This window comes from Macaca nemestrina, chromosome 1, assembly GCF_043159975.1.
Source record: "Macaca nemestrina isolate mMacNem1 chromosome 1, mMacNem.hap1, whole genome shotgun sequence".
Lineage (NCBI taxonomy): Eukaryota > Metazoa > Chordata > Mammalia > Primates > Cercopithecidae > Macaca > Macaca nemestrina.
Genome location: NC_092125.1, coordinates 97303218 through 97326000, shown reverse-complemented (window position 1 = coordinate 97326000; position 22783 = coordinate 97303218). Strand labels below are relative to the sequence as shown.

The 22783-nt window shown below is 49.8% G+C and overlaps 2 protein-coding genes across 12 annotated transcripts in view; one reads left to right on the top strand and one right to left on the bottom strand.

The window, feature by feature from the left end:
- The window catches only part of C1H1orf226 (chromosome 1 C1orf226 homolog), a 320202-nt gene extending 303796 nt beyond the window's left edge, over positions 1 to 16406 (top strand). For 5 of the 11 annotated variants that reach the window (XM_071082036.1, XM_011770216.3, XM_071082041.1 and 2 more), the window contains 2 exons: positions 13399 to 13726; positions 14670 to 16406. In XM_071082036.1, the coding sequence (XP_070938137.1) occupies positions 13399 to 13726; positions 14670 to 15171 (830 nt within the window). In that variant the 3' untranslated portion in view covers positions 15172 to 16406. Of the gene's footprint in view, positions 1 to 1871; positions 9477 to 13398; positions 13727 to 14669 lie in introns of those variants that run through there. The other 6 variants (XM_011770215.3, XM_071082029.1, XM_011770214.3 and 3 more) reach the window with 4 other exon arrangements.
- On the bottom strand, positions 4445 to 7272 carry SPATA46 (spermatogenesis associated 46). Its single transcript, XM_011770227.3, has 3 exons — positions 7140 to 7272; positions 5727 to 5840; positions 4445 to 5044 (listed from the first exon to the last, which is right to left on the bottom strand). The coding sequence occupies exons 1-3, from the start codon at positions 7240 to 7242 to the stop codon at positions 4506 to 4508; spliced, it is 756 nt and encodes a 251-aa protein (XP_011768529.1). The 5' UTR covers positions 7243 to 7272; the 3' UTR covers positions 4445 to 4505.
- Positions 16407 to 22783: the final 6377 nt, after the last annotated feature.

The window sequence follows — 22783 nt, the reverse complement described above, 5'->3', positions numbered from 1 at the left end:
AGGGAGCGAGTGAGGAAGGCCATTTCTAAATGGTCTGTAAAAACTTAAGATTGGATAGACAAAAGGAAATGGAGAGATTAAAGAATTGGGGAAACTAGTTATCTGTGTTGCTGACTTTGGGACCCATCCAAGACTCTTGCCCTTGGGGTGTTCCATGGTGGTTTCTTCCTGCCTGGGCCCCACCCTTTCCCCAGTTCAGGCCCTCCCTGAAGGACTAGTTTGTATATTGGCATCCTCCCTAGTGGGACCCAAACCAGTGCACACTTGGTGTGTGGAGATGGGAGACAAAGGACAGATCTAGGAGCCTTGAAGGATCACCAGCCACCAACCCTCCATCAGGGCCAACTGGGCAGGAAAGGGAACATTGCAGACCTGATTTCCCAACGATGTCACCCTGTCCTCCCTCCTTGCTTCTTGCTCTGCTAACTCAACTCTGCCTTCCTCTTTTTCATTCTTCTACTCTGCCCTATATGGAGGACAAATGGACACCAGGGGTGCTGACCTTATTGGTGCCTGCCCCAGCCTGCCCCAGGTGCCAGCAGGCTCTCATGCACAGGAGTCTCCCACAGTTATGGAGCCAGGAAAGAATTTCTCCACACTGGATGGACTGTATATTGGGATTAAAAATTATATTCCTTATATTCCTGCTTATATCAATGCTCTCTCTGTAAAACCTCTTCCTAGCCTCATTTCTCTCAATGGATCTTGTTTAGGAGTTGTATTCCTTTTATTTACTCTTTGCTTGACTGCTTCCTCCTAACCCTCTACCTGCTAGCCCTCTACTTCCTAAAGCTGTGTGTCATTAACTCTGTTGGATCAACTCTCTGGGAAAAGATTCTGTTAATGTAAGTGCACTTACTCCCTGGATGTTGTCACTAGTCTAGTGGCTTTTGCTAAATAAATCTTTCTTATTTCTAAAAGCTTTTCCATTGTATTTTCTTGCTGCTTCTATTCCACCTGCTCCTTCTCTCCCCCTCACTTCCACCCCACTTCCCAAGCCAAGTGGCATCAGCTCTGTGACATGGTTCCCAAAGGTATGGGATTGAGGAAGGATTCACAAGTTCCCTGTAGGAGGAGAGGAAGATGGTGGCTTCATTTGCACTTTATATAGATCAGCCCTGCGGGATCAGAGGTATCAGTGGTTCTTAACTAGGGATGATTTTGCCTCACCAGGGGACATCTGACAATGTCTAGAAATGTTTTTCGTTGTCACAAAGCTACTGGCATGTAGTGAGTGAAGCCAGGGATACTGATCAACATCCTACAACGCACAGGACAGCCCCCCACAACAAAGAATCATCCAGCCCCAAATGTTAGTAGTCCTGAGTTTGGGAAACTCTCATCTACACCCATTTTTGCTCACTCTGCCAATCCCAGGTCTTTTCAAACTCCAAATATCATTAGAATATGTGGGTAGTAGCAACCAGTTTGTTTTTTGATTTTGAGTTTTGGGGCTTTTTGTTTTTCGGGTTTTTTTTTTAAGGCAGGGTCTCACTGTCGCCCAGGCTGAAGTGCATGATCATGGCTCACTGCAGCCCTGACCTCCCTGGGCTCTGCAATCCTCCCACTTCAGTCTCCCAAGTAGCTGGGACTACAGGTGTGCGCCACCACACCCAGCTAATTTTTGTATTTTTTGTAGAGACGGGGTTTCACCATGTTGTTCAGGCTGGTCTCAAACTCTTGAGCTCAAGCGATTCTCCCGCCTTGGCCTCCCAAAGTGCTGGGATTGCAGGCATGAGCCACCTGGCCAGCATCAAGTTCTGAGTGCTTGAAAAATTACTACATCATAGATATTTGCCAATATAACTGTATAATTTTATAATCACGATTACACAGCTCATGCCTGTGATCCCAGCACTTTGGGAGGCCGAGGCAGGTGTATCGCTTGTGCTCAGGAGTTTGAACCAACCTGGGCAACATGGGGAAAGACCGTTTCTATTAAAAAAAAGCATAAAAATTGGCCAGGCATGGTGGTGAGTGGCTGTGGTCCAAGCTACTTGGGAGGCTGAGGTGGGAGGATGGCTTCAGCCTGGGAGGCGGAGGTTGCAATGAACCGAGATCACGCCACTGCACACTCCAGCCTGGGTGAGAGAGCGAGACCCTGTCTCAAGGAAAAAAAAAAAAAAAAAAGGTTAAACTGTTTCACTGACTTCATGACTAAATGCCTGAAATATGTAGTTGGTAGAAGTCTGAATAGGCCTATTCTAGAAATGTTCATACTGGGGACAAAACAGGCTCCTCCTCATACCTACCTCAGGGGGGATCATGGTATCACTGCAACACAGCTCAGCACGGAAGTCCTGACTCATGGGAATGTAGGCTTCCCTGCAAGGAGTACAAATGAAAGGGCAGAGGAGGTTGGTAAAGGAGGAAGAGTTTGAGGAATTAGGAGCTGTGGATCTCACAGAACAGACTTTAGAGAAGCCAGGTCACTTTGGCTGGAACTTTTAGCCATTTTGCAGGCAGAGGACGTGTTAAGCCTGATGCTTCGTCAGGCCCAGGCTAGAGAGAAAGTTGGAAAGGTTAGATCAACTGGGTTCACATGCCCTCTGTTCTTTTCTGGCTAAGTGAACTGAACTGAGCTTTGTATTCTCATCTCGAAAATGGGGATAATATAAACCACAAAAAGCTACTCTGGAGAGTAAATGAGATTGCATTTTAAAAGCCCCTGGTAGAGAGTGACTGGCAGTGACCCAGGATAAGGGAGCTTCCTTCTACCTGCACCTGTGCTGCTCAGTACAGTGCTGGGTGCTTTTTCCTGCTCTGCTAAAACTTAGCTCTGTACTGAGAAAATTCCTGGGGTTACATTGATACAACATTAAATGTGGAATGTGGAAAACGCCTTGTCTTTAGGGAGAAGACACTAACCACAAGCACCTGGAAGGCAGGATGGGCACGTGCCATGGCACCTGGGCTCAGTCTCTGGCCTGCTTGTTTTCCTTCTTGCGATGTGTTCTATACCTGTTGTACAGATGCCATAGAGAAGGGAGCATGGGGTTGGCAAAGGACAGGAGACAACACTAGCTCAGAGTGAGGACTAAAAAGATTGCCCAGAGTCACTCATCTGCCCTTTCAGGGCACAGGGTCCTGGGAGTGATGTCAGGGCTGCCTGGAGACCCCCGCACACTGGACTGGACAGGTTGTGACCTTGTCCTGGCTCCCAGCCCAGTTGGAGCCTGGCAGCCAAGTGGACTCTGGGATGCAGGCTGGGTGGGGTTGGGGATAGAATGGGGCGAGAAGCATGGCTCGAGGGCACAGGGCGGGAGTGGTCTCACAGCATATGATGTGATAGGGATTGAGCCCAGCCTCCCTCCCACTCTGTGGGGAATGAGAGAACCACAAATGAGATTTTCGCAGCACACTGATAAGCAGAGCAGCTCTGCTAAGCCATAGATAAGACTCTGGAGGAAAAGCCATTGGGAGGTGAGGCAGGACCCTCCAGGCCACCTGCTGGCCAAGCCCTGGGGGAGGCAAAGACCAGGGGAGGGTTTGTGCCGGGGTCCCTGCAAGGCAGTGCCCACTGCAGTGGAGGGGCCACTGAGTCATCAGGTGAAGCAAGAGGTAAATGAGGCCTGAAAGGATGACCAGCAAGCATTTGGTGCTTTTTAAGAATCATGTTACAGTCAAGATAGATGTCCTTGCTGCATCCCTGATGCTTATCCATCTTTCTGGCTCAGATGGACCGGGAGGTTCACTCAGAAATGGAGGAAGAGTCAGGGCTGCCTGCTGGGCACATTACTTGGTAACAGGAAGCAATAGGTTCCCATGTTTACCTGCCCATTTTCACCTGGCTCAAAGCAGCCATGAAAAGATGTCTCCTGGGTCAAAACTGATTCTATTCTGCACCAGCACAAGATGGCTGTTCTAAGTGAATGATGGTGGCACATGTGAGCTCAGCCCTGGGTGAGCTCAGTCTCATCTGCCTCTGACCTGGCTTATACTCAGAGGCATATTGTCCTCCACATTCCCCTCCTCAGAAGATCTACCATCAAAGAAGCCTTTAAAACTGCAGAGATTCTTCCCCATGCAAATAGGAAAGGGCATCCAGCTCCTTATTCCCAGGGTGGGGCAAGGACTGAACACACAGGGACCAAGCAGAGGCCAGGATCCTAGAGCAGTGCTTCTCATAGCTGAACTGCATCAGAGTCACCTGGAGGGCTGGTTAGAATACAGACCACCAGCCCCAGCCCCATGGTTTCTGATTCAGCAGGTCTGAGGAGGGCCTGAGAGTTCCCAGGGGATGCTGGTACTGCCGGCTGGGCACCTTACTTTGAGAACCTCTGCCTTAGAGGATATTCCCAAACTTCAGGTATTGTCTTTATTTTTAAAAGAGAGAAAGGGGAGGGTGTGTGCCTGGTGTTGCTAGGCAACCATTAGCCAAAGGGGATGGGAGCCGGGTTCTGGGAAGGACAGCAGGCTATACGGGGCGACCTCAGACTGGACAGAAGGCTGTGACTAACTTTATTGGCATCTCTCTAGAGACATAAGTAGGCTTTACCGCCAATTTACCTAAGGTGTTCAGCAGGACTATTGAAGGCCTGGCAGCTGCCCGAGGAGAGCCTGTCTCCGAGCCAGGCCTTCTGCTCCTTACTCCAGAGGGCTTTGAGCTTCCGGTAGTACACCTTGCAACTGAAGCCCTCCCTGAAGCCTCTCTTGATGTGGCTCTTAAGGAAGTCCAGGGTGGGGTACATGCGGCAGCAGGCTGCGCACTTGTAGCCATTCTGCTGTGCTGGGTGCCACCTGGAAGCCATTAGGATGTCCTGAGATGTGATGGAGTCCAGGCCATGCCTGGATTTCTTGGTGGCTTCTCGAGGACAAGTGTTCTCTGCGGAGGAAGAGGACGAACAGATGCTCTCAGCCATGTCCTCAGAAAGGCAGTTGTCCCACTTGCCCTCATCCTGTTGCACCTCTGGGAAGTCATAAGCTTCCGGGTGGCTCTCTTTGTCTGCACACACAAAGTAGCTGTAGGGGGAGAACCAGGGCCGGTAGATAGTGCAGTTCCGCCTCAGCTTCTCTCCGTGCTGGGTGTCCCCCAAGCTGCAGTCTGCAAAGGAAAGGACCAGGTCAGAGCCTCTGGCAGGGAGCAGTGGAACCAAGGATGCCAGAGCAGCAAGGCAAGAAGGCAGACATCAGGCATGTCCTCGGTTACCTCCACCCCACCACGATTGCAGTCCTGAGAGCAGACACAGGATGGTGGGAAGAGCAGCCGAGGGCATTCCTTCTCACTGCATTCTTTTTCTAGGGGTACAAAGGGCCACTGGATCTTGGGATGGGAGAGGCTGCTTTTAGTTAGTAAGCCTTGGTATTTGTCAAGTCCTTCCCTTCCTGGAGACACCATGTCCACTGACTCCTCTAAGGATAGACACAGACAGGTGACCTCGCGGACAGCCAGACCGGCGGCCTCCCATAGTCCTTCTTTTCGCCACCCGTGGCTGTGACCCTTTTTGCAGCCTCACTACCCATCTTGAGGGGTAGCCTCACTACCCTCCACAGCCCACTCAGCCAGAAGCTCTTGCACCAGCTTCAGAGACAGCAGAGGGGAGGCATGGCGAGATCCCCAGGCCTGTGGGTATCTACCAAAGGAAAAAGGGCCAGATAGGAGGCTGCAGGTGACAAGGCCACGCATGGGGGTCCAGCTTCCAGACACCTCTGCTCCCTTAGGGAAGCAGCCCCGATTCATCCTTAGCTTCTCATACATTCCCACCCAGAGTCAGAGAAGGCCTCACCTGGTGAGAGCACTGTGTTTTGTATCCCTTGCCGGACAGTGATGCTTTGGTACTGGGGTGGCAGGGCCTGAGCTGGGCTGGATGCCTCAGTGGGTACCGCTGTCTTTGCAATGTCTGGGTCACAGAAGAAACACTGGTGAGCTGAGCAAGGTTGGGATGCCACTTCCTGGGACTCCCCCAGGCATACCTAGAGGCTCAACCTCTGTACTTCAAGGCATCTCAAAGCTGAAACAGAACAGTGACCTCTCGAACTCAGCCAGGCAGAGCTATTCTGGATGACATCCTGGGGAATTCTGAATGGGGCCATTTCTTTCAGGCCTCAGAAACATCCTCTGCAAAGTGGGATTTATGATGTGGCCCAGATGACACCTCTGTGCCTGGCCTGCCCCTCACCTGACCCTCTTGCATCTCATCACACGGATGACTTCACTCTGCATTGCCAGTCTCCTGGGCATCCTGGGACCCAGAGTCACAGGCCACAGAGCAATGTTCCATGCCCGCTTTGAGGATTGTCCAGTTGAAATATGTCACACCCACAGTCAGGGTTCCCGTGGACCATCACTGCACGGCACACCCTGGAGTAGCTGCTAACACTTGGACAAAAAGCTGACCTGCCTCAAATCCCAGAAAAAAAGCTGTGTTCAGTTTGGGGGACAAATTTATAAATGTCATGGATATAGGCAAATGAATCCTTAGGAGGCCTACTCCACTGAGCAGTACTTCTCCATTTTACTGTGCATAGGGATGCCCTGGGGATCTTGTTAATAACGCAGGCGCTGATTCAATGGGTCTGGGGTGGGAACCTGAGATTCTGTATCTCTAAAAGCTCCCAGACGACGCAGATGTTGCAAGTCTAAGGACCGTATTTTTGAACAGGGAGTCATCAGGGTGTCCAACTTTATTCCAGGATGTGCTCATCAGTTTACCCTGCTGCTTAGGCTTCTCTGATGGTTTGCTAACTCCAAATCCTCTACAAGCTTGTCAAAACAGAGGTAAAACTAGTTTCTACTCTGTGTAGACATACTACCACCTTGAGATTTCATGCACACTCTAGGGGGAAAAAACTTGGTGATAAATGGAGGCTGAGGCAGAAGAATCGCTTGAACCCAGGAGGCGGAGGTTGCAGTGGCCAAGATTGCATCATTGCACTCCAGCCTGGGTGACAGGAGGGAAACTCTGTCTCAAAAAAAAAAAAAAAAAAAAAAAGTTTACCCCTTTCTTCCCTTAACAAAAATCAATACACAGCAATAACTACTTACCACAAATTTTTTGAAAAATTATTTTCTCCCCATACGTAATTTGACTTTCTCTCTAAACCACGTTACATGGTCCTGTAACATGTTCTGGTAGGGTACTCAATTAAAAGCTTCAAAAAAACCACATCTTTGTGGCCCTAGTGGCACCAGAGTTTACCTGGCAGGCTGGTGGCACGAGAGAACATAATGTCGGGAAAAGCACTCAGGGCGGAGGAAGAGATTGGAGGTCCAGAGATGCTGAGGAGTGAGAAGTTCTCCATATTCTGACCACTGCGGTGTACAGAGATCACACGCCTGCTCTGGAGAGGCAGGCTGGCTGGCTTGTCCAGAGGATAAACATTCTGAGCGCAGTTGATGTCACAAGGCACATGATTCCACTACCCAACTAGGTTACCCTTTGGAAGATGAATGGAGTCTAACTGCAAGCAAGATTAAAATGTGTAAAGATTATTTTTGACTTGCCATTGCCCAGCGGCAGGCCCTGATTGAGAAGACCCAGAGAGAAGAAAATAGTAGAGATGCTATAGTGATGCTGTCTGTTTGTCCCCTTTTATCTTTATTATCGTCATTTTTCTGTGTTCACACTGTCTACCCCCAGCCCTCCAGCCCTGGAAACCTCTGTCCTGTCTGAATAATCTCCTTCCTTTTCTTCTCCTTTATCAGCCTAATCTCTGTCAGCAAATATTTTTATTGTTTTGTTTTAGTTTGTTTTTTGGGGTTTATATATTTTTCACATTTTCTTTGAAAATTCAAATTTATAAAAGTTGCAGAAAAGGCTGGGTGCAGTGGCTCAGGCCTATAATGCCAACACTTTGGGAGGCCAAGGCGGGTGGATCATTTGAGGTCAGGAGTTCAAGACCAGCCAGACAAACATGGTGAAACCCCGTCTACTCAAAATATAAAATTTAGCCGGGCGTGATGGTGGGCACCTGTAATCCCAGCTACTTGGGAGGCTGAGGCAGGAGAATTGCTTGAACCCGGGAGACAGAGGCTTCAGTGAGCCGAGATCGTGCCATTGCACTGCAGCCTGGGTGACAGAGCGAGACTCCGTCTCAAAAGTTGCAAAAATAAAATCAATACAAAGAACACCCATATGCCCTGTATCCAGATTTTCCTATTAACATTTTACCCGATTTGCTGTATCAGTCCCCTTCTTCCTGCCCCCTGCCCCATGTGTATGTGTGTATACTTAATTTTTTCTCTGAACTATTTGAAGGTAAGTTATAAACACTATGTCCTTTTACACCTAAGTACTTCAATGTGTATTTCCTAAGAATAGGGACCAAATATTGGTTTCAGTGGTTGGTGCTCTTTTTAGCGAGTGACTAAAACAAAAATGGGTGACTTAATACTGTTTTGCTCATTGCTTAAGTCAGTTTGATGGGGAGACTCTGGGACTCCAGAGAGGCAAGGTTGCCTCTTCGTTTCACTTGTCCTGTGACAACATTGTGCACTAGCAAGGTGTGGATAAGGTGAAAGATGATTGTGACTCGGAAGATAAACTGAAGGCACCCCTTTCTAGATTATCACGTGTCAACTAGATACAGAACAGGGCTGCAGATCTAAATGGCAGGTATGTTTATGCTGCATGGGGAGCGATGGCCACTCTGGAAATAGTGATGGGCTTCTTTTGAGGTGCTGTCAAGCATGTGTGACTGGAGTGTGAGTTAGCTTCTGCACATGATAGCCCAGAGTTGTCTTCCTGTGTGTATTTATTCACAGTACTGAAACATTCGAAGGACAATGGGAGAACATGATTCCCCTCGTGTTCCTCCCAGATAGCCTGGTTTGGAACATTAACATGTGTTGGAAAGTAAGTTGAAGCCACATACTTTGGCAATTTGGGGGGTATCAGCAATTTCATTTGGTCCATTATGGTGTAGAGAAAGCTCATGAGTCTGGGCATCGGTTTATGTGACTTCTAACCCCACTCCGCCATGAGCTACCTGTGTGATACTGGGCAAACCTCTCTGCTACTTGATTTTCCTATATGATTAGTTTAGACTCTAAACTCGAGTGGATGAATGTCTTCCTGGCTAAAACCCAGTGAGTGGCATGTGGACAGTAGCATACCTGTGAGTGGTGCACACAGGGCCCCGAGGACTTGGAATTGCATTCATTCTGTCTTGACCCATCACATTCCTCCCACTGCCAACTTCAGACTTTCCCACTGGAACCTCAGACTTAATGTAAAGGTGCTCAACATACTGGGGGGAAATATGGAAGGCGGACTCTCTCAGTGCCTGTGTAGAGTTTTTAAAATGCGACCCAGTTTTGGTTTAGTCACTGAAAAGTTTGTGGGAGCCTGGTGGTTCCCGGGTGCGCACCACTCTTTGTAGCAGGTCCCCTGTCTTGTGTGCTGTGTCCTCCCGAGGTTTGCTGTTGCTGGTGGCCCAGGTGGTAGGTGACACTCTCAAAGCGATTGGTCACTATGTAAAATGAGTCTTTCTCTTGTTTGCTTCCCACCTGCTTTCCAAGCCCCTTTCTCGGACAGGTAAGATATCCGTTGTTTTGTGGATGACTTACATTCCCAGATGCCCTCCTCTGCTTGGGTGTGTGCATGTTGGGGGGTGCTGTGGGGAGGGCCACCTGGCTGGGGTCCAGTCATCTCTCTCTCCTCCATTGCCATTATTTTCTGAATCATCAAGCCTGTAGTCCTAAAGCAAGAGAGACAATATGTGGGGGTCATTAGCGTCATCATCAAGAAGGACCCATTGCACGTCCTCAGACACAGGGATAGAGGGACCCCCAGCCAGAGGCCCACTTTCACTTGGAATAGAAGGGCAGTTCTCAAGATCTGACCTCCAGAGCCTCTGAAGACCACTCACATAGAGGGGTTTTTGAGTGGTTTTTATAAATGGAAAAAGACTTGTGGGCAGTTTCCCTGTAGTGTCAGCCCATCATGCAATTTTTAAGAATTCATGTAAAAGTCAAATTCAATTAAACAAACTTATTAAATGCCTACTATCATGCAAGACCCTAAGGTCGGCATTGTAGAAGATAAAGAAACACTTCAGATGCTGTGGCCCCTCAAGGAGCTTACCATTTTAAGACAAGGTGTATTTACTGGAAAGACTTAGACAAGGGTAAAGGGAGTGCATGGTAGGCTATTTTTACATTACTTGACAATTCAGTGCATTATAGACTATGTTATGAAGGGTAGAGAGCAAAAAATACAGAAAATCTAAAATGGTGCATAATCCAGAGTTACGTTTATTACAAAGAGTGTTTTAAAAATAATAATAGCTTATAATTTACTAATCACCTTGACAGGTGTTTTTGGTGCTTGCTTTTTTGAAAACGAGTATGTCTACTCTGAAAAGTCACTTTAAACCAGTAAGGAGACCGCCAGGGAAATGTCTGATTTGGGAAGTGGTGGCAATTTGCCTTCCCCAGGCATTTCGTACAGTTTCATTGTTGTCTATGTGCTTCCTGGTTTGGGGGAAAATAGTTAAATGGTTTGGTTTCCAAATCTTCTTTGCTAGTTTGCAGATGGCATGATTAAAGAAAATAAGACAGATGTGGGACCCGACAGGCAAATTGTGCCAAAGTGGAGGATGTGGCAAGATACACACTTAGGAGAATAATCAGGAGTTGATGACCCTGCTTGCTGTGGAGCGGGCTGGAAGCTTCTGCTGGTGCGGCGGGTCTATCCGGAGCCCAGCCAGCTCGGGCCCTGTGTCCGAGGGATGCTGTCATGCTGTTCCCTGGCAGGTCCTCACCCTGCAGTGGTGAAGGCCACAGGGCTCATCTGCAGAGACTAGTCTCCACTCCTCTTCCCACAGGTTTTCCTCCCTGCCACCCAAAGGCCCTTAGAATATGATGTATCTAGGTAGTCAGCCTAGAAAGGATAGCACCATTCATTCATCTCTAAGAACTGGACAAAGGTGACAGTAAACTATGCATTTCTTAACCAGCTTCAGTTAGATTAAGCAACCCTCCCTTTACTATCTCTACACAGCCCTCTATCAAATCCATTTGTTGTACTTACTGATTTGATTGCAATGCTATCCCTTCCTGGACTTCAAGGACAGATCTTGGTGCTTGTCCTCCAGGCTCAAAATTGTTTTATTTGGGAAACAACTGGAGAAATCTAAGGATGAACTTTGATAATGTAAAGGAATTGCAATACTGGCATAATCATATAGAAAACTCTTATTATTAAGAGATTTAAACTTAATGATGACACCTTCCAGTCATACACACAGAGAAAAAGACTTGTTTTCTTGAGATAACAGATATAGTGGCCTTTATTGCATTCTTCTCTCAATTTGTTTTATGTTTAAAAACTGTCATTTCGGCCGGGCGCAGTGGCTCATGCTTGTAACCCCAACACTTTGGGAGGCAAAGGCGGGCGGATCACCTAAGATCAGGAGTCCAAAACCAGCCTAGCCAACATGGCGAAACCCATCTCTACTAAAACTACAAAAAATTAGCTGGGCGTGGTGGTGGGCACCTGTAATCCTAGTCTAGAGCCAAGATCACGCCACTGCACTCCAGCCTGAGCAACAGAGTAAGACTCTTGTCCCCCCCAAAATAGTAATAGTAATAATAATAATAATAAATGTTTGTATACTCATTTAAAAAAAAAAAAAGGATAGCACCACTGAAACTACAAGAAAGGTTTCCACTGGCCAAGGATGCAGCAGTGCAGGGCAGAAAGAACTGCTTTACACAAAAATTCTGCAGAAGAAAAAGTACACCCTAACCCCAGTTACTCTTAGAAGAGGCTCTGAGAATAGACACTTAGCAGAGGTGTTGACAAGGAAAGGAGCCTAGTGATCAAATGATCACATCCCTCAGACTGACAACATATCAGGGGTAGTTGGTGTAGACAGAAACCTTGACCCAGGTTCCAAGGCCTCAGAGTGGGTCTGGCTGTCTGATGACTGAGCTGGATTTCCAGATAGGGAGAGGATGGCCAAGTGTGAGTGTGTGGACAGCATGGCTTAGAGCCTGGAGCTCCAGTCATTTCAATAACGAACTTTTAAGCTACCACCTTGGCCACCACAATTTTTCTATCTACAAAATGGGTTTTGGCGAGTCAAGATCTGTATTGAGCACAGCTGTGTACCAAACTGAGGCTAGGTGTTGAAGATACAAAGATGAATGAGGCGTGGCCTCTGCCTTGCAAATCTTTACAACCTAATGGGTTTATACCCAGCTCTTTGAGTTAATTTTTCAAGCCAAAGAGGATCCCTACGAGAAGGACTATGTACTAGGCATATATAGGCAGCTGTTCCATGATCTGTAGCAGGACAAAGTTGTGGACAGAGCCCTGAGCTGTGGGTTAGAAGGCCTGAGTTCTAGTTCCAGCCCTGCTAGTATTAAACTGTGTGACCTCAGGCACGGCACTGCATTATGTGGAGTCTTGCAGGCTTCATCTGTAGGTAGATATCCTTCCATGCACCACCTCCCTAGGTGGTTGTAAGGATTAAGTAAGCTGATGTTCATTAGGATCCTCATGCTTCACTGGCACTGAGTGGGGCTGACCTATCCATTTGGTATGAACTGATTCTGAACCACCACTTAGCATCTCTGCAAGAGCTGGCCCACTCGCTCAAGTCCCACCTCTGTAGACCTGAGGAGCTGCTGCCCCATTTTTCATGGAGAATTTGTGCTATACTCATGGCCTTCAGTGGGGAGCTTCTAACACCAAGCCTCATCCATGCCGTCCCTCCACCAGCTTCCAACCCACTGAGAGCTCAGCACGTGCTTATAGCGATGTAAAAATGTCACGTTTTAGGCCGGGCGCGGTGGCTCAAGCCTGTAATCCCAGCACTTTGGGAGGCCGAGATGGGCGGATCACGAGGTCAGGAGATCGAGACCATCCTGGCTAACACGGTGAAACCCCGTCTCTACTAAAAATACAAGAAAATTAGCTGGGCGAGGTGGCGGGCGCCTGTAGTCCCAGCTACTCGGGAGGCTGAGGCAGGAGAATGGCGTGAACCCGGGGAGGCGGAGCTTGCAGTGAGCCGAGATCGCGCCACTGCACTCCAGCCTGGGGCACAGAGCAAGACTCCGTCTCAAAAAAAAAAAAAAAAAAAAAAAAAAAATGTCACGTTTCATTGCTTCATCCTCATTTTTTCTTTACTTCAAAGGGCGCGGTGACTCCAAGGTAAAGGGGCCAAGCCCATGAATCAAGGAGGCAGGTTTACAGGAACAATTTTATTTTTTTATGGCTAGCATTAGTCACTGATTAACTTGGGTGGGGCAGAGCTAGAATTTCTAGTTCCTCTCCCATCAAGAAAACTGCACTGGGAAGTTCAAGAGTGTCTTTACTGGCTCTCACTTGAATATTTCCAAAGGCTTGGAAGTTACAAGTTTTGGGTGTGGGATAAGGAAAGCTGAATGATAGGGCACAGGTCCCACTCCCTTTTCCTCATCATGTCGCTCTGTCCCCTCTTTGTTCACAGTTGACCACGGCATGTTTGAGAATTTGAACACAGCCCTCACTCCAAAGCTCCAGGCCAGCCGCTCCTTCCCCCACTTGTCCAAGCCCGTGGCCCCCAGCTCTGCTCCTCTGGGCTCTGCTGAGCCTGGGGGGCCAGGACTCTGGGTGGGCAGCAGCCAGCACCTCAAGAACCTGGGCAAAGCCATGGGGGCCAAAGTGAATGACTTCCTACGGAGAAAGGAGCCCTCCAGCCTGGGCAGTGTGGGTGTGACGGAGATCAACAAGACTGCAGAAGCACAGCTGGTCAGTGGGGCTGATGCGGCTCCAGGGGCTTGGCCAGAGGATGAAAGGTGAGCCCCTCACCCACCCAACATCCATGCCCCTCTGTGAACCCACTTGAAAAAGTACAGGGACAAACTACGGTGTCTCCACAGGAGAACAGCCCCAAGGGAGGGGTGTGAGATTGTCCTGTACTGAAAAGCTGCAGGATCAGGCCACGTTCTCAGGAACTGGCTTCATCTTCCGCAGCCACAGCTGAAGGTTGCTGAGTGCCTACTATGTCCTCAGCTCTGTGCTGCTGAAGGTTGCTGAGTGTCATGTCCTCAGCACTGTGCTTCAGACTTTGGTTGCATCATTTTGTCTAACTCTCCCAGCAGCCCTGGGAGGTAGATGGTATTTCCATCCTGCAGGTAACTCACGTTCAGACAGGCAAAGTAAACAGCTTGAGGTCACAAAGTTAGTACTTGGCAGAGCTGGATTTGAACCCAAGTATTGTCCAGAAGTTCCCCAGGTAGATTCTGATACCTGGCCATAGCTGAGAACCGCTGCCCTAGACCATTGCTTGTGGAGAAGCCTGCACCTGTCAGATCCCACTAGTGCAGGGCGGGAAAAGCCCCCCCATAGCAGCCCTCCTGTTCTTCCCCCTTCTACCAACAGGCTCTTTCCAGGCCTTGTTTTAAACACCTGTGCATCTGAGGTGGGCATGCCCTCCGCAGGTGTTACTCCATGGGTTCTGATTTGACAAGCTTCACCAGTGGTCTCTATCCTGTCTTCTAGAGGCCAGCACCTTGTGCTGCTCTGAACAGTGAGTGAGCATGGACCAGGCCAAAAGCTACTGTTGTGCTGAAGGTGCTGAGACCTACATGCCAAACCAAGAACCAGAGCCCAAGGAGTAGAGCATTCATTGAGTGGGGTGGGTCGAAAGTGCAACTGGAGTTGGAGAAGCAGGATGGCAGGTGGACTGGTGTCTTGCTGTCCTTAAGGCATGTATGTTTATTGTCATTAACCTTACAGATCAGTCCTGCAAGAAGCATTTCCTCGGCTGGATCCTCCACCTCCCATAACCAGAAAGCGAACCCCTCGGGCCCTGAAGACCACCCAGGACATGCTGATTTCATCACAGCCTGTCCTGAGCAGTCTGGAGTATGGGACAGAGCCATCACCTGGGCAGGCCCAGGACTCTGCTCCCACTGCCCAGCCTGATGTCCCAGCAGATGATTCACAGCCAGAGGCCACCATGGAAAGAGAAGAGAGAGGCGAAGTTCTACCTAATGGAGAGGTTTCCCTGTCAGTACCTGATCTAATCCACAAGGATAGCCAGGACGAATCCAAGCTAAAAATGACTGAGTGCAGAAGGGCCTCCTCCCCCAGCCTCATCGAGAGGAATGGCCTCAAACTCAGCTTGAGCCCCATCAGCCTGGCTGAGTCCTGGGAGGATGGCAACCCCCCTCCTCAGGGACGGACCTCCAGCCTCGACAATGAGGGCCCTCACCCAGACCTGCTGTCCTTTGAATAGAGCCTCTGCTCTTTCCTGCTGAGCTCTGCCCTTGTCTTCCTGCTGCTTTCTCCTCCACTGCACACACTGACCCTGGCCCCAACTCCACCGTGCCCTTGGACTTCCCTGTATGAGGCACCAGCAGAGAGCCAGTCGTCCATCATGGGATTTTGCAGGACTGGAAGTCCTTGAGTAGTTCTAGTTAAAGAGTCTATCTGCAGAATGGCTAAAGGACTCGATGCCATCTTGAGCCTAAATTTCTGTAACCTCCTCTGAGTGGGCTGCAGCCCTTGGACATTAGAGCTCTTACACTCTTGAGCTTGTCCTGTCTTCTCAGTGAATTGCAGGGCCACCAGCCCAGGACGATGGATCTTGCAGGAATTCTCTTTGCCTGTCCCCTACATGCACCTCCTCCCCTGCTGTTCTCCCTCCCACACCCCATCCCTTCTCTCTCCTCCTTGATGGGTCTGAGGCCCCTGGCCTCAGCGGGAGCAAGGCTGGATGAGGAATGATGGGTTTGGCTTGATGATAGGCCCCGGCCTGGAAAGCCACACACCCTGACCACAGCCCAGCCATGGCTCCTCTTGGTCCCAGGACAGCGCAGGCCCCTGGTTGCCGTGTTTGCTCTGCCCCTGGGGTGGAGGCCAGAGGAGATGCTTACCAGGCCTGAGACCTTGAGAGTTCACCCAGGGTTCCCAAGGTTTCCCCCATCTGGTCAGATGTCAAATACAAAATGTGGGCATCCTGCACAGAAGGAAAGATGAGGCTTCCTTTGCTGTGTATGTGAAGACAGGAGAGCCAGGCCCCAGCAGATGCAGCCGAGCACACTCTGGTTTTGTTTTTGGGGGAGGGCCCAGGAACTTGGGGGTGGTTTTGGCATTCAGGGCTGAAGCTAAAAACCCAGAGCAGAAGTAGGGAGAAGGGAGTGAGGATGGGACAGAGAAGAGTGATCACTGGGGATCAGAACAGCTTTTCAGGGGCCACCTTGCAACCTAAAATGATGCCGTTTCAGGGCCTGGGCCTGCTGTGAGAGCCAGAGTGAAGCGTGTGCAAGATTGGAATGTGAAGGCCGGGCGCGGTGGCTCAAGCCTGTAATCCCAGCACTTTGGGAGGCCGAGACGGGCGGATCACGAGGTCAGGAGATCAAGACCATCCTGGCTAACACAGTGAAACCCCGTCTCTATTAAGAAATACAAAAAACTAGCCGGGCGAGGTGGCGGGTGCCTGTAGTCCCAGCTACTCAGGAGGCTGAGGCAGGAGAATGGCGTGAACCTGGGAGGCGGAGCTTGCAGTGAGCTGAGATCCGGCCACTGCGCTCCAGCCTGGGTAACAGAGCGAGACTCCGTCTCAAAAAAAAAAAAAAAAAAAAAACAAAGATTGGAATGTGAGAAGAACTGAGGGGGGAAACCACTTTTAATTAAGTGGAAGTGCTTTGTGCTTGTGCTGAAGTTACCTGGGTCTCCTGTAGCCCTGGACCTCACTGGAGTGGCCCCGCCCTGCCCGTCCCTGCCCTTCTTTTATGCTGATGCTGATGGGCTATGTCCTGCTTCAGGATCCATGTAAGGGACTGACCAGGTTCATCCAACCTTAACTGGTTCCTGCTCTCCTGGATTAAGCCACTTTTAGGTCTCCCACCAGGGGTCCTATTGTGCTGTCTTCCTGTGGCCAGCAGACCCTGTAAGGGGGTGATCCTAATCCCGGGGCTCTTTGCAGCAAGAGGAGAACATCCCTTTTCTTGAACAAGGTGGCCAGTTCCCTGGGAGAAAGCTGGGAATGGCACGTCCAGCCGGCGCAGGCGTTGCAGCATCCTTCTCCTGGGATTTCTGTGGCCTCCCCTGTTCTTTTCATTATTTGGCTTCCCAACCATAAGCTCTGGGATACCCAGGGCTTGCTTCTCAGCTCATCTCATCTCTAAGCCTTTGCTCCCCTTCCCACCACCACTGCTATGTAAAATGGCCATGCTAACTCCTACAGAACTAGGAGCCTCAGCAGGATTGCTAGGATGTGGGTGCCTTCCTGCATTCTTGCTTCTGCAGCTGTGTGGCCTTCCCACAGCCTTCCCACCACTTTCCCTTCTACCTTGCCGTCCATTGTCTTCCTTCTCCCAGAAAGCCAGGTTTCAACACGTGCTCACCACTAGCTCTCTCCCCTCCCTCGTGGGGGTTGCTGCAGCAAGGCACCTGCAGGCCCTGGTAGAGTGAGCAGGGCTTATGTGTACGTTCTTTACGTGTACATCTCCAAGGATGTGATGTCTGACTGTGATGTCAGAGAGGAGGTCTCAGGACTAGCATTTGGGGTCCTGTGAGTTTTCCCAGAATGGTTTGGGGTATCACACAAAACACCAGAGCTGAGGATAGGGGTAGAGTCCCCAAACACACATCCTGGGAGCAAGCCACTTCATCTGAGTTTCCCATACCAGGAACATGATTTGTGCTTTGGTGGAAAACTTAGCAAGTCCCTGCACTCTGGGGCTTCTCCTCTTCTAGAGCCCAGGGCGGCTCTGGCCCGATGATATGGCAGCCATAGGTACAGGTATTGCAGGTGCAGTCTTTCTTAAGTACCCTGCCTCCACTCTATAGCCCAGCTGCTGCTAGAGTCCAGGACCTTAGACCCAGGATGAGCAAAAGGACTCCACCAGGTTGTCCAGGACCATTGCCAGGGTGACCCCAGAGTCCTTCAGACTTCTGTCTGATACTGAACACAGTGCCACTGCTCCAATCTAACTGCCTACAACCCACCCATCCCCCTGCTGCAGGGGTGATGCTGCTACCTCGGGAGGCTCTCTTGAGAGTGGTGTCTGGTCTTAGATGCTGCAGATAGTACCTGGTGCTAGGGTCTAGGTGCTGCCCAAAGCCCAGCAGGATCAGCTACTACTCATCCTGCAGAGGCCTTGGCCCAGACCAGCTCTTCCATCCAAAGCCTCACCTGGTTTCCGTGTTCATCTCAACAGTCTGGCCTTCCTGTGACTGCAGCCTGGCAGCCACACCCCCAGTAATCCCACACAGTGAGTCCAGCTTCTCTGGGAGCTTGGCCTTCAGTTAGCCCAGTCCATGAGAGGGCAGGGTAATGAGGAGGAGTAAAGGACCTATCTTCTCTGTCCACATAAGGAATTTGGGACCACAGGGTCTTTTATCTCCTTGTTACTCCCCAACCCCATCATAACCTCCTACTCAGCACACAGCTTTATCCTGGTAGATTGTAAGGTGAGCTTCCAGAACCTGGCAGGAGGCTGGTGTATCCCCCTGCACGGAGGGAGGTGTATCTGAATGTTGTGTATGTGGCTGATATGGAAGACATACATGTATGCAATCAATCAGCCTTTAAAGAGGGCTGGCTGCAGTTCGGAGGAGGAGGAGGAAGATTACAGATCTATTCTGAGTATTTTTTAGAGAGTTAATATTTATATTTTTAGTAATTTTCTGGTAGAAGGAAATTGCACAATAAAATGATTTGGTTTGGTTTGCTGGCTTTGTCTGATTTTCCTCCTGACTGATGGGGAGCAGTTGATTTCCTCAAGTCTGACTTGTTGGGTGGAGGGCACTGGCATTTTCCTTTGTAAGCCTGGAAAAGTGGGAAATGAGGGAGGTAGAATGTGAGGAAGATGGGCACTACTGACACCTTCAGCCTGAACCCTTGGCGGGGAAATGACTTCTGAGGATGTGCCATCATTAGCTCCCCTGGCTGACCACTGTGAGGGGGTACCTCTGTCGAACCGACCTATCACTGTTTCAGGGGTGCCATCATGATGTGCACAGGCAGGACCCTCTTTGGGAGGAAGTAGGGGGAAGTGGACATGGCCATCTGATCATCCTCTAGGGTACTCATTCTTTACCTGGGTCCAAAACCCTCTTCCACCAAGAAAGGGATGGAGCTTCGCATTTCTGTGTGCACCTTCTTCCAGAGAGGGACGGGAGCTTCTATCAGCCTCTCAAAGAGAGTCATCAATACATGTCAGTGATTTGGACTTAGGTACTTCCTGGGAAATTGTCCCCAAGGACCCCCCTGGACAGGGACATTCTTGATGCTCACCTGCGGAGAGAAGGTGGCTCAGAGAAGAGCTGGCCTGGAGTCCCTTTGCCCCATTGCTGCCCCTAGGCCAGTGTCAGATCCAAGGACCCAGAGGACTCACACAGCTGAGTATTGGCCAGGCCTTTATCCTGCTTAAAAAGGAAGGAAATGGGGAAGAAACAGGAAGGGAAAGGGGTGTTCAGTCTGTTCACAGAAGCCACGCAGATTTCCAAAGGGAAACATGGGACCTTTCTGCGCAGCCCTCTCGTGCAGATGTGACTATGCCCGGGGTTGGATTCCACAGTTCCACATGCAGGGGCTCCCTGGCTCCATATCAGAGGCATCTCAGGCATGAGGCTAAGTCCCTAATGTTTTCTGCATCTTGTTCCACTCAGTGGAGGGGCAAGAAAAGAACAGCTGGGCTCTCAAAGGTTGCTCGCTGTCTCTGCAGTGGGGTGCAGCGTTATTGTCCAGGGAAAGCAGGAAAAACACAGAAAGCAATCTTCCATGTTTTGGGAAAAGGCATTGAAAATACTTACAGTAGCAACTTTTTTCTTTATGAGTATGCTGCGGTGACTCCAGACGACCTCTCCCATTGAATGGCTTCAGTATCTTGCTGCAGTCATTCAGTTGTGAAATGTGCTTTTAACATGCCTTTCCCACTATTATGTGAAGTCGTTATTTTTGTCTAAGACCAAATATAAACAGTTCTAGTGTAAAAAAATTTTTAAGGAAATTTTAAGTGTAAAAATGGAAGTGCATATGTCATGTTTTTTAATGCTGTGCTCTACGCTGAGCCACTGTTCTAGAATCTGGGGGACAAAGATGCGTTTATTCAGACAATATATCCAAGCCCCTTCCTGCCATGCACTGAGTGCTATCTAGGGGACTGTGGTGACATTGGTGGAAAAGTGACACGCAGCCCTCTTTCTCCATTCTGAATGGATGGGGACACCATCATACCTGCCCTCCCGGGCACTATGCTGACAGGGTATGTGATCAGGATGTGAAATGCAGTGGAAGCACCACCAAAGCGGGGCTCAGGATGAGGCAATTAATTTCAGCCGAGAGAGTGCTCATTTCCTCTGGACTAAATCTGCTGGTAGTAAGTAGTTGCCGAAGGAAACACACTAAGAGGCCATCAGGAGACCCACCTCATTCCGTACGTCTGTGCCTGTGCTGTCAGGGACCCTAGTTGGTATTCAGAATTTTTATGAAATTAGTGGACCCGGAAATGTACTCAGATGCTAGCCTAATCTCGGAAAATTCCTGCTGGGTCAGTTTAATCTGCTCTCAGATTTCACAATGCCTTTGAGGTCAGTGAATCCTGGGAGTGTTCTAGAACTCTCCGTGCTTGGACTCCCTGTCCTCTCTCTGCTCCCCTCCCCACAGTGCGGAGTTTCCCAGGCCAGCCTAGTTGTGGTGGCAAACTCAGTGATGGCTTCTCTGAGATTTTGGCCCTCAGAGTGCCCCGAGCTTCAGTCGCTCAGTTTGCTGCCCTGGTTTGGGAGCCTCCCACTGTGGCCCCTCTGTGAGTGGGAACAAGTAATTCAGCCTGGAGCCTCCCACTGTGGCCCCTCTGTGAGTGGGAACAAGTAATTAAGTCCATATAGCCCTCGTAGAGAGGCTCCTACTCCCCCTTGGAGAGCTTCATCAGTGCTGATGGCATTTAATACCTTTCATCTCTCCCAAGGAAATCCACGCTGGAAGCTTTAAGTTGTCCAGTGAAAGCATCTTCAAGTACATCTCCCCTCCAGGATGCCCCCTCTCTGCTACTGTTTGCACTGGGGGCACAGGATGAAAGCCCAGAGTCCCCACCACTGACTTCCTTCTAATGAGAAAATTCCTCCACTTTCTGTATCTAGGGACCAGCTCTCCTGACACACAATTCCTCTTTGTGTCCAGCTTATCTCCAGCTGCTGCCATGATAAATAGTCCAGCCCAAGGGAGCCTGGGGAAGCTACCCTACAAAACGAATCACTTGGCTATTAACAACACAGACGAGGAATCAAGCTTGAGGAAATATTTAAGGACCACCTCAGACTCCAGACTGTATTCTCCTTCGTGTGAGTTGCCTGAGGAATCTGTTGGTTATATAGAGCAGGGAACATTGCCAGTGTGTTCTTTGGAATTGACCAAAACAAAACAAAAAACCCCAAACAAAGAGCAGCCTCCCAACACACTGCAACTTTTTTTTTTTTTTTTTTTTTTTTTTTTACTGTTTAACCAGCCCGCTGTTTCCAGTGCCACCTGCTTAGCTACCTATTTCCTGAATCATCCCTCCATGTCTGCCGCCACCTGCTTTCTAGGCTTGCGTTTATTGGGGAATTCTTGTTGGCTTGGTCTGATGTTCAAGCACATCCCAGTGTTCAGCCCGCTTCAGGGGCTAACTCACAGCGACTTAGAACAATTCCCTGTGGTCGCCACAGGAGCGCTTTGAGTTGGTCCAGGTCTTCATGGAGCAGGACAAAGGGGCAGGAGAAAAGTTAACTGTCAGCCCTGGGAATGGTTTGCAGCTTCAGCAAGATGCATGCCCCCTCTTTATCCTGAGCCTGCAATGGATGGACCCCCTTTGCTGGATAGGAAAGCTCAGGACAAGTGTGGACTGCTCCTGTTGTTTTGCCTTCCCACCATCTCCTGGTACTTGTTAAATTCTGTTGCAGCCAGCTTTCTTTGCTCAGCTTAAATCCTGGGTCCTATGTGTCAGGAAGTCTTTGCCTCTGACCTGGCAAGTACTCTTTAGACCTGGCCAACGTGTGACATTTCTAGGAACTGGGCCTCCTGGAGAGGCCATGTAGGCCATCTAGGAAGTGATTTCACGTGTAAGAAAGCTGGAGGGGGAGGTGGGGATGGCAGTGTTGTCCATGCCTCTCCCTACCCCTCCCCCAACCCCTTAATCATCAGTTAGTGACTATGTAAGTGGCACATGCTGTGACCAGGCCCCAGGACACTTGCTGAGACCCATGTGGGGGAGGTGTCAGGTGGGTCCTCTGTGCTCTAGATTATCTGCGGCTGGCCCGCCTGCCTCGCTGGTGGCATCCACCACTGCTGCCTCTGTGCTGCACTTCCCTCAGAGCCCCAGCCTGCTCCGAATTGCTTCCATGCCTGTGTTTAAGATGGTCCATCTGCCCGGGTCACCTTTCTACCGTCCTTTCCCTTTCCTCTGACTTCACCAGGCTATGTTAACTCATCCTTCACATTTTCACTCAGGCATCCCTTCCTCCAGGTGGCTTCCCGGACACCACTCCACCCCTTCTCTGCGTTCCCGTAGCATCCTATGTGTTCCTCCATCACGTCACTTGCCATGTGTCATAGAAAGTCGCTTCCTCATCGTGCCTCTCTCCCACAGGTCTCTGAGCTCAGGGGCAGGGTCCATGCCATCTTCATCCCTGACTCCTCGGTTCCCAGCAGCGTCTGGCATATTGCAGGAGCTCAATAAAGATGCACTTTGGATGGAACTAGACTCAGGAAACTTGCAGTTGAATTTGTGTGGAACAGACTACATGGGCTCTGGGTTAGACCAGCAGGAATCTTTCAGTTCCTCTTCCTCAGGATCTCTATCCGCAGGCAGCCTCTGTACGTGATCATCAACTCCACAGAGAAGGATTGAGGGTGGCCATTTTCA

Coding starts and splice junctions, on each gene's coding strand:
- SPATA46 (XM_011770227.3), bottom strand. CDS start 7,242: ATGGAGAACTTCTCACTCCTCAGCATCTCTGGACCTCCAATCTCTTCC. Junction 5,841..7,139: donor TCGTGCCACCAGCCTGCCAG/GTAAACTCTGGT, acceptor TCTGTGACCCAG/ACATTGCAAAGACAGCGGTA. Junction 5,045..5,726: donor AAACACAGTGCTCTCACCAG/GTGAGGCCTTCT, acceptor TTTCCTTTGCAG/ACTGCAGCTTGGGGGACACC.